Genomic DNA, 18,059 nt, shown 5'->3' on the forward strand with positions numbered 1-18,059 from the left:
ATAACAATTTGATGAATGTATTCTTAAGAGCCTCACTAGATTCACACGGAAAATAGCTTGAGAAATGAGATCAGTATACAATAATGACATGAAACTACAAAAAAATAAGTATTTTTGTTCAAGTGTATGATTATGCATTTCACATGTAAGTTGCAACAAATATTTTTAACAAGAAATGAAAACACACCACAATCTGATGCTTTAAAATAAAGTGCATTTTTCTTTTATTATTGTTGAGCAGGCCAGAAGCTGGTGAAGATGATCTCTCCGTGGCCTCGCAGACCGGCGAGGTGACCCTGCCCAAAGCTTTGCATGCTGATTTCCATGTGTTCCATTCATGGCAGTCAATGTTTTTAGACCCTGCAAAAGACATAAAGAGTCCCAGAGTGAAGCCGACTTAATGCAGAAGACACTGACAGAGATGGCCATAAAGTGAGTCCCTGATTATTAATCATTCAATCAGCATTATTATTGTTAATTGATATTAAATGTGACTTAAGAAGAACTTTGTTTTATAGCAACAGACCGATGGGCTTCCATTTATTTATGGTCATAAGAAACTGTAATTGTGTCAAAATTCGAATTTGATTGAAATTTTAGGATTTGTAATCAGGATATATTTTTAAAATCTGTATCACAATCAGCTTCTCCAGTGAGGGATCTTCATGTAATTTTCAAGGGTAGATTTTGTTGCTTTTCTCAGGAACCTGTTGACGATGTGGACTCCTGGGGTGAGTCCATCGAAAATCTTCTATCCTGTAAAGGTAAGAAGATCCTCCACTCTCAGTTCTGAAGGTCTGAATGTATCCTATGGAGTGGTGGTGGTGTAGTGGTCTAAGCACATAACTGGTAATCTGGTAATCAGAAAGAACACTGGTTCAAGCCCCACAGCCACCACCATTGTGTCCTTGGGCAAGGCACTTAACTCCAGGTTGCTCCAGGGTGATTGTCCCTGTAATAAGTGCACTGTAAGTCGCTTTGGATAAAAGCGTCGCCAAATGCATAAATGTAAATGTAAATCCTATAATAATTGTGAAGTATAAAGGAGACTGAATACAGGTATTTTAGGCCTAATATTTCCTAGTAGAACCTCATAAGAGTTTGGCTGAAAGATTTGGCTGAAAATGTTCACTAGAAATATATATTAAAAACAGAAAATATACACCTAGAAATATCCTATTTCTATATCCAATTTCTGGTGTGTTGAGATGTATTTTGTTTTTAACTAATTGTGTATACTGTATGTTAATATATATTTAATATATGTATTAACATAAATAAACATTTAAAATATTAGTTTGTTATGGAGTAACAAGTTTTTGCATTTTTAAGAAAATAAAAGTGCTAAGTGTTTAGGTTTAAATGTGTTTCCAAAATGGACATAGGAATATGATAAAAGCACACATATATAGGCAGTGTTAAACGTTTTACAATTAAGGTAAATGTATCATATATTTGAAACAATGTTTGCCTGTTTTGAAAAACGTAAGGCAATACTGCAGGAATATGCAGATGAGGTGTCAGGTGCTGCAGATTGATATGCATAATGCAAATTCTCAATAAAATAAGTTTGCAAGAGAATTGTTTGCAAACGTTTGGTCATGATTCTGCACACAGTGCAAAAACAACACAGGGATAATGTTAATGCCAGTCATTTGAATTCAATAAAATACCATCTAATCTCATAGAATCACATTGTTTTACCTACAGTTTTGCTAAATAATTTTTACATGGCGTGTTGTACAGTATGTATCGCAGCAGAGTTCTGTAGAAGGTTCACTTGAGGTGCTAAAACAGCAATAGCTTCGTTTCCATCCATGTATTTTAATGCAAATTTTGTTTGTCAAATGACTGCTATGATTACCTCCCAGAACTGTCTAAAACACTTTCGTTCCCATACTTGTGGCTTCTGACGCTGAACGTTTTCATAGCATTTATCTGTGCACTCTAAACTGCAAGTAATTTAGTACCTTTAACAAAAGAGCCACATTCCGTCAATGGCTACTTCAATTTATCTTTTGTGCCTACGAAGTGATGATTTTGTGCTTTTGAACACAAGGAATGGAAACGTTGCTTTTTTCGCAAATTGTCACAAGTAAAAGAGCAGATTATCAGGTCATAAACACGTTTTGCCCTGTTCATCACACAATGCTATATTATTACACTTTTACTGTACCGCAGTACTTGTAGGGGATGCATTTTAACATTTGCATTACATAACCAACTATGTTTTGAAGCTCGTTCAAATATGTTTAAATTGTGCAGTAGCTTAACCAATTGGGCATTGCACTCGCGATTCAAAGAACCATCGGTCCTGGAGCGCCACAAAATGCTGTGGTTGCTTTAGCAATTGCCTTTTTTATCTCACTTTTGCTTTTAGTTAAACTATCAGTTAGGTTTAGGTTTAAGGTTTAGGGTAGGGAGTTTTGTTGATTTAAAACTCGATAAAGCATTAGCCTTAAACACCTCATCTATTTGTGAGAACGTTTAATATAACTAGCTTTTAGCGCCACACAGTGGACTTTTCACCTTGAAACTGTCGCGATATTTGCCATGGACCACGTAAAGCCCTTTTGCAGTTATGTCCTCACAGTCATATCATTACCAAGAGATCAGGCTGTAAATACTGTTAAAATATTATGGTCATATCCCTCTATCAATCTTCATTTTAGTGACCTAATATTTGCTGTATAAAATCCAAACAATGTTATTTCAAAACTTCTGTGTGAAATCTTTGTGAAATGTTTTGCATGAAAATTTTTGTTTCTTAAAAAAAAAAAAATTCTCACGAAAAACGTTTTTGTAAAATTTCATTTTTAAATGTCAATATTAAATTTGGTACATAAGAAACAAACTGTATTTTTATATATATATATATATATATATATATATATATATATATATATATATATATATATATATCCACTACCATTTAAGAATACACCTTCAGATGAAAAGAAACATTTCAGTCAAGTGACCCCAATCTTTTGAACAGCAGTGTATATATATAGTGCTGTGGAATAGTATTTGCCTGATCTTTTTTTTACTAAATAATTTTAAAAAGTTAAACAAAATCTATCATAAAACAAAGGCAATCTCAGTAAAACAAAATACAGTTTCTAAATTATAATGTTATTTATTGAAGCAAAAAAGTTATCCAGTATCAACTGGGCCTGTATGAAAAAGTATTTGCTCCTTAGTTACTAAATCCCCAAATCTATGAAACTGCATTCATAATAGGGTTCAGCTGGACTAGACACAACCAGGCCTGATTACTGCCAGCCCTGTTTTCAAAATAGAACTTTTTCAACAGCAAGAAGTTGACTAAAAGGTCTCACCCAGTAGCACACTATGCCAAAGTCGAAAGAAATTTCAGAAATGATGAGGAAAAAGGTGAATAAAATACTTCAGTCTGGGAAGGTTTACAAAGCTATTTCAAAGCCTCTGAGACTCCAAAGAACCACAGTGAGAGCCATTATCTTCAAATTGAGAAAACTTGTCACAGTAGTGAACCTTCCCAGAAGTGGCCGACCTTCCAAAATTCCTCTAAGAGCACAGTGATGACTCATCCAGGAAGTCACAAAAAAGCCAAGGACAACATCCAAGGAACTGCAGCCATCTCTCGCATCAATAAAGATCACTGTTCATGACTCCACTAACAGAAAGTAATTGTCCAAAAATGGCATCTGTGGAAGTGTGGCAAGGCGAAAACTACTGCTAGCTCAGAAGAACATTAAGGCTTGTCTGAATTTTGACAAAACACACCTTGATGATCCTCAAACCTTTTGGGACATTTTTCTGTGGACTGGTGAGTCAAAAGTGGAATCCAGGGGTCCCAATACATCGGGTATAAATCAAACACAGAATTCCACAAAGAACATCGAACCTACGGACTAGTTGTTGTGTGAATGTGTGGGGATAATTTGCTGCTTCATGGCCTGGGAAACTTTCAATAATTGAGGGAAACATGAATTCTGCTCTATATCAGAAAATCCTAAAGGAGAACGTCCGGTCATCAGTCCGTGAGTTGAAGCTCATGCGCAACTGGATTATGCAGCAAGACAATGATCCAAAGCATAGGAGTAAGTCCACATCTGAATGGCTCAAATAAAGCAAAGTTAAAATTTTGGAGTGACCTAGTCAAAGTCCTGGCTTGAACCCAATTGAGATGCCATGGCAGGACCTTCAATGGGCAGTTCATGCTCAAACCCTCCAATGTGGCTAAACTAAAGCAGTACTGTAAAGAAAAAAGGGCAAAATTCCACCACAAAGTTGTGAAAGACTGATCTCCAGAAAAAAAGCGTTTGTTTGCCATTGTTGCTGTTAAAGTTGGTGCAACCAGCTATTAAGTTTAAGGGGGCATTTCGTTTTTCACATGGGTGACATATGTGTTAGATAACTTTTTTGCTTCAATAAAAAAAAATATACACTGGCGGACAAAAGTTTGGAATAATGTACAGATTTTGATCTTATGGAAAGAAATTTTTATTTTTATTCACCAAAGTGGCATTCAACTGATCACAATGTATAGTCAGGACATTAATAATGTGAAAAATTACAATAACTTCTTAAACTTCTTCAAATAGTTCTCATCACAAAATCCTCCACATGCAGCAATGACAGATTTGCAGATCTTTGGCATTCTAGCTGTCAGTTTGTGCAGATACTCAGGTGACATTTCACCCCACACTTCCTGTAGCACTTGCCATAGAAGTGACTGTCTTGTCGGGCACTTCTCACACATCTTACAGTCTAGCTGATCCCACAAAAGCTCAATGAATGATCCATAACACTCTTTTCCAATTATCTGTTGTTCAATTTCTGTTTCTTTGCCCACTCTATCTTTTTCTTTTTGTTTTTCTGTTTCAAAAGTGGCTTTTTCTTTGCAATTCTTCCCATAAGTCCTGCACCCCTGAGTCTTCTCTTTACTGCTGTATATGAAACTGGTGTTGAGCGGGTAGAATTCAATGAAGCTGTCAGCTGAGGACATGTGAGACGTCTATTTCTCAAACTAGAAACTCTGATGTAATTATCCTCTTGTTTAGTTGTACATCTGGCCTTCTACATCTCTTTCTGTCCTTGTTAGAGCCAGTTGTCCTTTGTCTTTGAAGACTGTAGTGTACACCTTTGTATGAAATCTTCAGTTTTTTGGCAATTTCAAGCTTCGTATATCCTTCATTCCTCAAAACAATGATTGACTGATGAGTTTCTAAAGAAAAGCTGTTTCTTTTTTTCATTTTTGACCTAATATTGACCTTAAAGACATGCCAGTCTTAAAAAAACACAGCCAATGTTAAGCTTCATTTAATGAACCAAATATCTTTCAACTGTGTTTGATATAATGGCAGGTGATTTTCTAGTACCAATTGATCAATTTAATATGATTAATCAAGGATAAGGTGTTGGAGTGATGACTGCTGGAAATGGGGTCTGTCTAGATTTGATAAAAAAAATTACTTTTTTTCAAATAGTGATGGTGCTGTTTTTTTTACATCAGTAATGTCCTGACTATACTTTGTGATCAGTTGAATGCCACTTACTCATGAGTATTTGAATGTATGTTGTGTTTTGTGTGCTGATGCACCACGCATGGGATACTGGTGTAGTACGGCTATCCCAACCAGGCTTTTAAACTAGTCTAACCAACTTCATCAGAAAGACCATGCTGGTCAAATTAGACCAGTACAAAGCCAGCACTAACCAGCATAATCCAGCCTAGACCAGTATGGGAACTAGGGATGTGCCCAAAGCCGAATACCTAATTCGGAAAGGCACGAATAAGGACTTCAAAATGAAAAACTGATTCATCCGAATAATATAAAACATATTTGTATGACTGATTATCCAAGAAGCACAAGGATAAAGCAACATTTTAATTAAACATCCAAAATTGCAAAGAATTTATGAATCTGTGCAGCCAATATTTTTAAATTATAAAATTATGAATGAAAATTTTCCGTGATAATTGTCACGTCTGCAGCTTATCAAGTGTAACATTACAACATCATGTACACTTTCCACTGAAATGTTTATGATAATATATCACACATGAGTCCCATGTATATATTTATAACCTAAACCTGAGATATTAAATTCCTGACCTGAAATGACGATTTCACATTATAGCTCGTGATCCGTCTCTTTAAGTTGACCACATTTATATCCACATCAGTGATTAAAAAAATTATCTGGTTAAGACTTAAAAAAATTAAAATGCTCCCTAAAGGTTAAAATGTTCCACAGAGTATTCATCTATTAGGAATATTCCTCCTTATGTAAACAAAGGAACTGAAACATGCTCCATTTCTTTCTTCTTCTTCTTTAAAATGTGTTCTTGAACTCTGGTAACGCGCTATATAAATGTAACATTATTATTATTATCTTTTTGATTTATTTAACTAAATAATGGTGTCCTATCCTACAAATTCCTCATAGTCTTGCAGGACTTTCACCTGTTGTAGGCAATATTGATTTGACTTTAAATTATTTTAATGTTTTAACTTGTATTTATTATTCACTACAAAATGTGTGCTTGACATTTCACATTTTGCTTGACACCTCCTGCCTCAAGAATAATGTTATACATGAACAGACAATATAATAAAATAATATTTTTTTAAATAATAATTATAGAATATTATTTGTATTATTATTATTATTATTATTATTATAAGGTTATTCTTATAAAAATGTGTATACAAGGCATATTTTATTAATAGAAACTATAAATGTAGGAGTAACACGTAACACGTTTTGTTTTGACACACTTCCGGGTTAAGCCCCGCCCACACACGGTTCTTTCTGAATACGGAGACAGATACAGATAATTTTGTCAGAACAAATACAGATACAAATACAGATAATAACTTGACTGCACACCCTTAATGGAAACTGCATGCTGGTTAAGCTGGTCTTTTTAGCAGGGCTAGCAAACATACAAATGCTAACATTTGCATAAACACTGAAACGTGCATTGTTGATATAGTGACCCTCTAAAGCGCAATCATTTTACGGATTAACAACTTTTGAGACATACAGATGTTTAAGTAGCCTTATTGAATCCATGAATATGAAATACATTGAATTAATTGGTTGAGTTTTTTTGTATTTACAATGAATTCGTTACATGATTTTTATTTACAAGAGAGACATCTCTATAGATGATAAAAACGAATTGCAGGGTTTTAGGAGGATACATTTTTTATCTTTATATTTCAGTTATAACATCTAAATTGGAGCAGGTTTTTTAAAGTCTCTAATAATGACGTTGTTGTTGTGTTGCAGCGGGGCAGATAGCTTTACAGGAGTTCTTGAAATCTGAATACAGTGAGGAAAATATTCTGTTCTGGCTGGCATGTGAGGAATACAAAAAGGTCAAAAGTGTTCCAGAGATGATAAGCATGGCGAACAAAATCTACTCTGAGTTTGTGGAAACGGAGTCACCCAGACAGGTGAATTATCCCATTCTGAACAGTGCAGAACTCTTTTAACAGGTTTTTTTAAATGCTCAAATCTAAAGATAGCTAGAGAGCTCTTGGTTTTGTTTCCATTTAAGTACAAACACCTTATAATAACAATACATGCCAATTGTGCTTGATATATAGGCTGTAGGGATGGCTAAAATGTGTTTCCCTTGTTTTCAGGTTAACATCGATTCTGGGACTCGCACAAACATAACAAACAACATCTCTGAGCCAAACCTGAACTCATTTGATACTGCACAGAAGATGATCTTCAGTCTAATGGCGAGAGACTGCTACCCCAGATTTCTCAAGTCCGACATCTACCAGTCCATTCTGCAAAACAGAGGAAAGAGATGACTTCATAATGGTATACAGTTTTTCAGAGTGTAACTATTGCCAGTAATGACTTGTACATTTTATTTTATATTTGATAAGCATTATCTTTTTAGTTCTGGACTGCAATAGCTCTGTTTTCATTGTTATGTTGCTATTAAAAACTATTTTGAAGGAAGGAAGGAACGGATAGACCCCCAAACAAGCCTCCTAAGTTAATGTCCCCAAATAAAATTTGCATACGATCGGTCATTAAAAGCATCAAAATAGTAGCTATTCTGGTGTTGTACAATAAACTTTGGTTTTATTTTCCCCCTCCAAGAGAATAAAACAATTTAACTATATATAATTTTAAAGAGCAAGACAAACAAATTGATACAACGCACAAATGTAATGTGCAATTAACAGAAATAGCAATATAGAATTAGAAGAAAACTTGAATTTAAACACTGAACATAATGATAGATATAGAGTTTTTAAACTATATCTACAGTTCACTTCTATAGTAATACAGCCATATAGGTCTGATGTGTAATTATTTGTCAAGCAATTGTTTACTATTATTATTATTATTATTATGGTAATGTAATTATTTTTGTTATTATGAAAAATGTATGCTTTTGAACAACTTTTTTGAACAGTGTTTCTTATGATTGATGTTGTTATGATCATCAGGAGGAAATTTGTAATATGGATTTAAAAGCTATTTAAATATGAAAACTCTCTTTTATCCATGCATGCATATCCTGGAATCCTTATATATAAAACAATTAAATAAATAAAAAATGAATAAATGTAAATAAAACAAAAAATAGTGTGAGTAGCCTACTTTATATATTTATTTTCTTTATTTTCCATTACAGGATTTGTACTAGTTCAATGTATTAATGTATTATTGTATTTATTATGTTTATCACCTACATTTGTAACCTTGTTTTTGTATAAAGATATGTTTTCAACTGTAAATACAACTACCATAGTCTAGCATAGCCAGACTGCCTGGTCCACTTTGTAATTTATGGCCCTGAGCATATTTTTTATTTTTTTATTTATTATTTTTTTTGTGCTTGGTTTGAAACAAAATGGCCCTCAGTCAGGGTAGATGCCATATTTAAGTAGCCCAAATTAAAACAAGGGATAGAAATATAGGAATAGAAATATAGGAATAGAAGTATACAGTCAATTTAATGTTTTTCTTTTTAATTAAATATTTTAAATATGGTGTCTACCCTGACTAAGGTCCATTCTGGCCAAGAACAGAAACTCAGAGAGAGACTATCTGATCAAAAGCTTTCAATCATACAGACGCTGTTTAAAGGTGGATACATATTAATTTGTTGCTACCACAATAATAAACCGAAGTGGGAAAAACACATTCACATAATGGCACAGCAGTCTCTGTAAATGGCTGTACAGAAAATACAGAAAAATGAGCGGGAAATGTTTGTAGACCTTGTCTGTAGACTTCTATCCTTCCAAAAGTAATAAGCACAGATAATTTCACATACTGTAGGTATGTAATGTTCAGGTAAATTCCTCTGAATGACAAAAAGGGGCCAAATTTAACTGAATTCCCCCTAACTCAGATGACAAAGTTGTGGATATCTACTTTACTTGCTTCAAAGTGTCTCTAACATAATTCTGAAAATATTTTAAAGATTTATTGACATCATAAACCTTGCAAATCCTGTGATTCATTTCTTCTCAAAAGCGCTCATTGAAGCAGTCTTTGAAAACAACACTTTGTGCAACAGCCAGCCAGTCAGATTTTGGCAAGTGACATTTTTGTCCAATATGCAGCAGATCAACAGTCAACTTGGTGACTACCAGGAATTTAATCATTTATTGTGTTAAATGGATGCATACATATAATTGACCACCTGGTGGTGTCAGAGTATTACAAGCAATCATTTCAGAGTCTAAATGGATAGTTCACCCAAAAATGAAAAATATCTCATAATTTACTCACCCTCATGCCATCCCAGATATGTATGAATTTCTTTCTTCTGCAGAACACAAATTAAGATTTTTAGAAGAATATCTCAGCTCTGTAGGTCCATACAATACTAGTGAATTATGGATAAAACTTTGAAGCTCCAAAAAGCACATAAAGGGAGCATTAAAATAATCCATACGACAGATAAATCCATATCTTCAGAAATTAAATAATAGGTGTGGGTGAGAAACAGATCAATATTTAAGTCTTTTTTTACTATAAATATTCACATTCATGTCCACATTCGTATTGAATTGCATTGTTCATGCACATCAAAGAGATTTATAGTAAAAAAAAAAAAGGACTTAAGTATTGATCTGTTTTTCAAATCGATTCAGAAGACATGAATTAAACCACTGGAGTCTTGTGGATTACTTTTATGCTGCCGTTATGTGCTTTTTGGAGCTTTAATGTTTTGGTCACCATTCTCTTGAATTGTATTGACCTACAGAGCTGAAATATTCTTCTAAAACTCTACATTTGTGTTCTGCAGAAAAAGAAAGTTATACACATCTGGGATGGCGTGAGGGTGAGTAAATGATGAGAGAATTTTCATTTTTGGGTTCCTTTAACTGGCACAACTGTTCAACTGTTCCTTTAACTGGCACAATTATTAACATGTACAAAAATAATATTGCCAAAGTGTATAAAGTGGCTTAATAGTTCTAAAAGCAGAGAAAATATTAAATAAATAATGTAAATAAAAAAAAGAAAATTAAGGAACATGGCTTAAAGAAAAAAGTAAAAAAAAAAACAAATAGAATAAAATAAAAGTAAAATGGCAATAAATTTAAGTACCACATATGCTTTAGAGTACCCACCTTATGGTTACATTTATTCATAGCAGCAGAAGAGGATAGAGAGGTGTTTTAGGAACCTAAAATACCTCTCTAAAAATTGGGAACACAGAAAACCTAAATAAATTATACACTATTTTACAGAAATAACTTAGAAGAAATTGGCAGAATTTGCCGTTATTCTCTCCCATGCCTACTACATGCCTCTGAATTTTGAATGTCTTTAAAACATTTGATGTCACTAACAAGGCAAACTTTGGCAAATCCAGAGATTGTTTCATCCTCAAAAGCGGCTGTAGTGTCAACCCTGAACCTTGTCAACATGACTTCAGGTAGACTGATAAAGAAAAGTCCAGTGTGCTTTTACATACAGTCTTCCAATCAGACTAGAGCAGGCTTGAATTGTGAAAGCATTTTCCAGTTTTGTGTGCAATATGCATCAGATGGTTATTGCACAGACTGTGGGTGGTCCGTGGGTGTGCTGTCTGAGACTACTTACTCACTGATTGAGAATTTGTGGAGGGAACGTAGATTTGCAGAAGTGATTGGAGGTAGGAGGGTGCAGATCCGGTGACTGTACGCAAACATGTGCCTTGATCTTGATGCAGGTACACCCTAGAAATAAGTAGTTCCTCTGTGAATTAGCATATTGAGTACAGACCAAGCAGAAAATTGTATATAAAGACCACATGAAATAAAATGTTTTGCAGTTTTAGTCCAGGTCTCTTGGCTTTGATGCCATGCTATTATTCTCCTTTACGTTTTAGCAGATATGTGCTTTTAAAAGTCTTTCTCCTCTGGGAAAATGAACCAAAATGGTTAATCTCAGTGACATGTAAAAATGTTTGTCCAACAAAATGCACTGACTCCCATTTTTCCCACTGTTTCTTACAAAAGGGATTAATACATCAAACATAGGCTCGTCAAGCCATATCATGGGTTTGATTTTGTTTAGTGAACCTAACATGATAATTGCCTGATATGCTCTATCTAAATAAAAAAGAACTGTATTCAAGCATGTTGGGCACTCTGACTCTGATTCATAAATGCTGATAGTGAAAGATAAAGTTATCAGGGGCTAGGTCTGGAAATTAAGTGAAAAGTGATGGCCGAAATGTGGGATTGCAAGTTTGGAACATAAACTTTAAAGGGTTAGTTTACTTACTCATCAGTCATCTACTCACCCTCATGCCATCCCCAATGGCAGTTCTAGAGACAGAAGCCAGGCCCCCCATGTGCCCCCAACTCACTGACCCCCCCAACCCCCGGTCGGACGATGCAACACTCACTATTTTTTTGGCGCCCATCTGTGAACATTTCACCCAGAAACTGTAGCTCAAACATGCCCTGGCATTCAAAAGCACTAACAGCTTCGGCCACAGGGGGCAGTGGCAAGGATTTCTGTAACCTAAGACTAACTTCAGCAGAAGGACTTTCAACCTGCTGTTACCGAGTTCACTGTAAGATTAGGTCTTTCCCATTGCCAAAGGTCAGAACATCAGATAGCCAAGTCCTGACCCAAACCTACACAACTGGTTGCTGTGTCTAAAGTGTAACTAATAGCTACATGGCTTTAAAACAAGCATTACAATATTTTGCAAGCACCACAGAGCCTCTGTTATAACTGGTGTGGAAACAGGACAAGACAGACGAGAGGTGCGGATCCAAATGCGGTTTTATTAAGGTTGACACAGAAGAAACAAAAGGTAAACACAAAGGAAAATCCACGATGGGAAAACGGGAAACTAAACAGCACGAAACAGATTAAACACGATGAAACAAAACTCAAACATAACTAAGAACTCGGGTAGGGAACACGGACCAGGCTGACAACATTAAAGAAATGAACATCCGCGAACAGCAGGGTAACCTCGGACGGTACCGACAGGGAACAGGGTAACCACGAGGGAACACGAATAACACGAGTAGAAACAGGCACCGACATGAAACGTCATAAACATACAAACAACGATCGACAGGGACTGAACAAAGAACTGGGGTTTAAATACACAGACAAAGTGGAGACTGAACAAGACACAGGTGAAAACACTGATGAGTGTAGGCAGTGACGGAGGCCGGGAATTGTGGGAAATGTAGTTTGGACAAAGACAGTGAAATGCGGGGCGAACACCAAGGAAAACACGACATGGAGCGTCACGACATGGAGCGTGAATGGTGACGGGTGAAACGAAAAACACGGAACAGACAAGGAAACGTGACATAAACGTGATAGTGTGACAGAGAACACAGGGCAGACGAACAGGAACGTAACAGAACCCCCCCTAAAAGGACCAGATTCCAGACGGTCCTAAAGCAAAACCCACACAGAAGAACAAAAACAAAAGATCAGGGGACAGGTTCAGATGGCCCGGGGGCTGGCCATAAGGCAAGGGCCGGTTCAGGGGACCCGGGAGGTGGCCACAGGACAGGGACAGTTCGAGGAGGCCTGGGAGGTGGCCACAAGACAGGGACAGGTCTAGGGGGCCTGGGAGGTGGCCACAAGACAGGGACAGGTCTAGGGGGCCTGGGACGTGGCCACAAGACAGGGACAGGTCTAGGGGGCCTGGGAGGTGGCCATCGGATGGGGGCAGGTCCAGAGGGCCTGGGAGGCGGCCTCAGGACAGGGACTGGTCTAGGAGGTCTGGGAGATTGCCGCAGAACAGGGGCCAGTTCAGGGGACCTGGGGTGTGGCTCCAGGACAGGGACAGGCTTAGGTGACCTAGGAGGTGGCCATAGGGCTAGGACTGGTTCAAGGGGCCTGGGGGGAAGAGTGGCCACTAGGGGAGCTGGCGGAACCAAGGAGGACTTCTGAGACGGAGCAGTCGAAGACTTGGGTGGTGGCGCCGAAGGAGGCGTAGGCAAGGCCGCAGGAAATCCTGGGGGCGGAGCTGCAAGGGGCTCTGGAGACGAAGCTGAGGGAGGCTCAGGAGGCGGAGCTGAGGGAGGCTCTGGGGCCTCAGGAGGCGGAGCTGAAGGAGGCTCAGGAGGCAGAGCCGAGGTAGGCGGCGCCGTAGGAGGCTTTAGGAGTGGAGACCTGGAAGGCTCTGGAGTCTGTGGGGGCAGAGCCGTAGGAGGCTCGGGAGGCAGAGCCGTAGGAGGCTTAAGAAGCTCTGGAGGCGGAGCCGAGGGAGGTGGCGCCGTAGGAGGTTTCAGAGGCGGGGCCCTAGAAGGCTCTGGAGGCGGAGCCGAGGGAGGCTCAGGAGGTGGAGCCGAGGAAGATGGCGCCGTAGGAGGCTTTAGAGGCGGAGGCCTGGAAGACTCTGGAGGTGGAGCCGAGGAAGGCCTAGGAGGCGGAGCCGTAGGAGGCTCAAGGGGCGGAGCCCTGGAAGGCTTGAGGGGCGGAGTCCTGGCAGGCTCGAGAGACTTGAGAGGCGGAGCCCTGGAAGGCTCGGGAGGAGGAGCCCTGAAAGTCTCGAGGCGGAGCCCTGGCAGGCTCGAGTGGCTTGAGAGGCGGAGCCCTGGAAGGCTCGGGAGGCTTGAGAGGCGGAGCCCTGGAAGGCTCGAGAGTCTTGAGAGGCGGAGCCCTGGAAGGCTCGAGAGGCTTGAGAGGCGGAGCCCTGGAAGGCTCGGAGGGCGGAGCTCTGGAAAGCTCAGGATGCTTGGAAGGCGGAGCTCTGGGATGCTCGGAAGGCGGAGCTCTAGAAAGCTCGGGAAAATCAGAAGGCGGAGCTCTGGAAAGCTCGGGAAACTTGGAAGGCGGAGCTCTGTAAAGCTCGGGAAACTCGGAAGGCGGAGCTCTGGAAAGCTCGGGAGGAGGAGCCCTAGTAGACGAGAGACTTGGGAGGCGCTGGCTCTTGGACGGTCGTGGCTACTGGCGCTGGCTCAGGGACGGTCGAGGCTACTGGCGCTGGCTCAGGGACGGTCGAGGCTACTGGCGCTGGCTCAGGGACGGTCGAGGCTACTGGCGCTGGCTCAGGGACGGTCGAGGCTACAGGCGCTGGCTCAGGGACGGTCGAGGCTACAGGCGCTGGCTCAGGGACGTCTGAGGCTACAGGCGCTGGCTCATTGACGTTTGAGGCTAACGGCTCTGGCTCACTGACGTCTGAGGCTACAGGCACTGGCACATTGACGTTTGAGGCTATCGGCTCTGGCTCACTGACGTCTGAGGCTACTGGCGCTGGCTCGGGGACGGCCGAGGACTCAGGCTCGCTCACAGTGACATGCGTGGGCTCTAGCTCGCTCACCGTGGCTGACGAGGACTCAGGCTCGCTCACCGTGACATGCGTGGGCTCTGGCTCGCTCACCGTGACATGCGTGGGCTCTGGCTCGCTCACCGTGACATGCGTGGGCTCTGGCTCGCTCACCGTGACATGCGTGGGCTCTGGCTCGCTCACCGTGACATGCATGGGCTCTGGCTCGCTCACCGTGGCTGACGAGGACTCAGGCTCGCTCACAGTGACATGCGTGGGCTTTGGCTCGCTCACCGTGACATGCGTGGGCTCTGGCTCGCTCACCGTGACATGCGTGGGCTCTGGCTCGCTCACCGTGACATGCGTGGGCTCTGGCTCGCTCACCGTGACATGCGTGGGCTCTGGCTCGCTCACCGTGGCTGACGAGGACTCAGGCTCGCTCACAGTGACATGCGTGGGCTTTAGCTCGCTCACCGTGACATGTGTGGGCTCTGGCTCGCAGACCGGGGCTGGCGCGGGCCGGGAGGCGGAAGCCCGTCTTCTCTCCCTCCTCCGGGCTGATGAAGTGGGCCGCGCTGGCTCGCGGTAGGTGACTGGCGTGACGGTCGGTTCGCAGACAGGTGGGGCTGGTGTTACTGGGGCCGCCGGAGGTGGTCGAAGGGACTCCTTTGTGGATGGCAAGGTAGAGTCCTTCTCAGCAACGCCCACAGTTAACGGCGAGCCGCAGACCCGCAAAGTCATCTCCACGAAGCTGCAAAGAGTCCACTCGTGCGTAGTCGGTGGCAACCGCTCCCTCAACGAGGTGTTCAGGTTGCCCCTGAAGTAGACCACCAGGGCAGAGTCCGGGAAGTCGGAGACGCTAGCCAGCTTGAGGAAGTCGCCTATGTGGTTCAACGCCGGTCGGTCCCCTTGCTTTAGACAAAGCAGCCGATAGTTGGCCTGTTGGACCGCTGGATCCATTCTTGGGTCGATCGTTCTGTTATAACTGGTGTGGAAACAGGACAAGACAGACGAGAGGTGCGGATCCAAATGCGGTTTTATTAAGGTTGACACAGAAGAAACAAAAGGTAAACACAAAGGAAAATCCACGATGGGAAAACGGGAAACTAAACAGCACGAAACAGATTAAACACGATGAAACAAAACTCAAACATAACTAAGAACTCGGGTAGGGAACACGGACCAGGCTGACAACATTAAAGAAATGAACATCAGCGAACAGCAGTGTAACCTCGGACGGTACTGACAGGGAACAGGGTAACCACGAGGGAACACGAATAACACGTTTAGAAACAGGCACCGACATGAAACGTCATAAACATACAAACAACGATCGACAGGGACTGAACAAAGAACTGGGGTTTAAATACACAGACAAAGTGGAGACTGAACAAGACACAGGTGAAAACACTGATGAGTGTAGGCAGTGACGGAGGCCGGGAATTGTGGGAAATGTAGTTTGGACAAAGACAGTGAAACGCGGGGCGAACAACAAGGAAAACACGACATGGAGCGTGAATGGTGACGGGTGAAACGGAAAACACGGAACAGACAAGGAAACGTGACATAAACGTGATAGTGTGACAGAGAACACAGGGCAGACGAACAGGAACGTAACAGCCACAGTGTTTACACCTTTTATGGAAATCAGCCTTCCAATGTATAACTTAGAACTGTCTCTGAATATTAAGTTGGTATAAGAGAAAGTATTTTAACCCTGACAAAATAATACACTTCACATTTAAACCTTGAAGGCATTCTTGACTGTTTAACTGGCCTCCTAAAATGCCATTCTGGTTGATAGATCTACAGACGTGCCTTTTCCTCTCATATTTATTATCTTTTGCATTTAAATGTAGATGTGTTCTTGTCATCTTGTGACATTCATCTCAGAATTTATACAAAAGCTGGATATATGTAGTAATAAAACTTCCCTATATAAAAATCCAAATGCATTATGTGAGAAAACGTGTTCCCACATACATACAAATAGCATGAATTTTGCTACATTTGCATAGGTTACAAAATAAAGGTATTGGCAGGCAAAATACATGGTTGTTTTGGACATCAGTACACCTAGAAACTACAGAACTGACACATATGAAACCAACAATAACCTTAGGAGAGAACATACACTAACAGTCACATGTTTACAATTCTCAGTTTTTTCAATAACAACTCTGTCACTCAAATTTGAGTGTTGGGCGGAAGCCAACCAAAACATTTTGAAACTACTATACCTGCCTTTCTGTTAATTGGGTACAATTTTTGGAAGAGTATCCATACTCATACTTAAGTAAAATGTATCTGGACACTATAACAGGATGTGTTGTGTCCATTTGCTTTTTGTGTTGTTGTATATACCCTATTGCCTCAGCAACTTACTCTTCTTCTCTTATAGTTTTTTAGTTTTTTCAGTGCACATTTTTATCCAAAGAGGAAACATTAGCTTCATTAACATAAAACCACAATGTTTCAAAAGTCATGATGTCATATGCTACTTGGAGTGTCTTAAAATCATCTTAGCTAGAATGCAATATTCATGGTAGCATTTTCTTCTTGTCATAACAGGTAAAACTAGATTTTCAAACTTTATGCCCATGCAAGACTCGCTCGCCCATGCCAGGCATTACTGTTGCTGTATGCAGTTACTAAGCTATGCTGCCTGAGGTTTACAGCAAAACTCAATCAGTTTGTCTGGTCAGAGGATGCTTACAGAAGTGGGGAAAAAATCTTGTATAATCAGGCCAAAAACAGACTGGCAGAGATCAGAGAGGCTAAAAAAAAGCTATTCTGAATAGCTGAAAAAACAGTTTTTAGCTAATAAACCTGCATCAATGTGGAGAGGCCTGAAAGACTTTCCCAAATACAAGACACCATCCCCCAACACTGTAGGGAATCAACAATTGGCTGATGACCTAAATGTGTTTTACTGTAGATTTGAAAAGCCCAGTCACACCCCACACCCGCTCTGACCTTCACAGCACACAAATATTTACACATCTTGCAACCCCTCTCCTCACCTCTCCTACAATTAAGATCTGTTTCGCACACTTGTCTAAAATCCTGTGCTGACCAGCTAGCATCCATCTTCACACAGATCTTCAACAGATCATTGGAGCAGTGTGAAGTTCCCTGCTGCTTCAAATGCTCCACAATCATCCCCATCCAAAAGAAACCCAAGATCAAAGGACTTAATGACTACATACCCGTTGCTGTGACGTCTCTGGTCATGAAGTCATTTGAGAGACTGGTGGTTGTCCCATCTGAGGAACATCACTGAAACTGAATCTGGATTCCCTGCAGTTTCCCTATTGTGCAAACATGTCTGTGGATGATG

At 40.5% G+C, this 18,059-nt stretch overlaps 1 protein-coding gene across 1 annotated transcript; it reads left to right on the forward strand.

Moving 5' to 3' along the window:
* Positions 1-387: 387 nt before the first annotated feature.
* Positions 388-8,596, forward strand: LOC127645379 (regulator of G-protein signaling 21-like). Its single transcript, XM_052128979.1, has 4 exons — positions 388-432; positions 685-764; positions 7,285-7,451; positions 7,644-8,596. Exons 1-4 carry the CDS (start codon positions 401-403, stop codon positions 7,818-7,820), a joined length of 456 nt encoding a protein of 151 aa, XP_051984939.1. The 5' UTR covers positions 388-400; the 3' UTR covers positions 7,821-8,596.
* The last annotated feature ends 9,463 nt before the right edge of the window (positions 8,597-18,059 follow it).

This window comes from Xyrauchen texanus, chromosome 6 (assembly GCF_025860055.1).
Source record: "Xyrauchen texanus isolate HMW12.3.18 chromosome 6, RBS_HiC_50CHRs, whole genome shotgun sequence".
In the NCBI taxonomy this organism is placed as follows: Eukaryota; Metazoa; Chordata; class Actinopteri; order Cypriniformes; family Catostomidae; genus Xyrauchen; species Xyrauchen texanus.

Bases quoted from the DNA above. Each gene is read 5' to 3' on its own strand.
- LOC127645379 (XM_052128979.1), top strand. From the start codon at position 401: ATGCAGAAGACACTGACAGAGATGGCCATAAA. The intron at 433-684 runs GTGAGTCCCTGA...TTTCAAGGGTAG, and splicing joins CTGACAGAGATGGCCATAAA to ATTTTGTTGCTTTTCTCAGG. The intron at 7,452-7,643 runs GTGAATTATCCC...CCTTGTTTTCAG, and splicing joins AAACGGAGTCACCCAGACAG to GTTAACATCGATTCTGGGAC.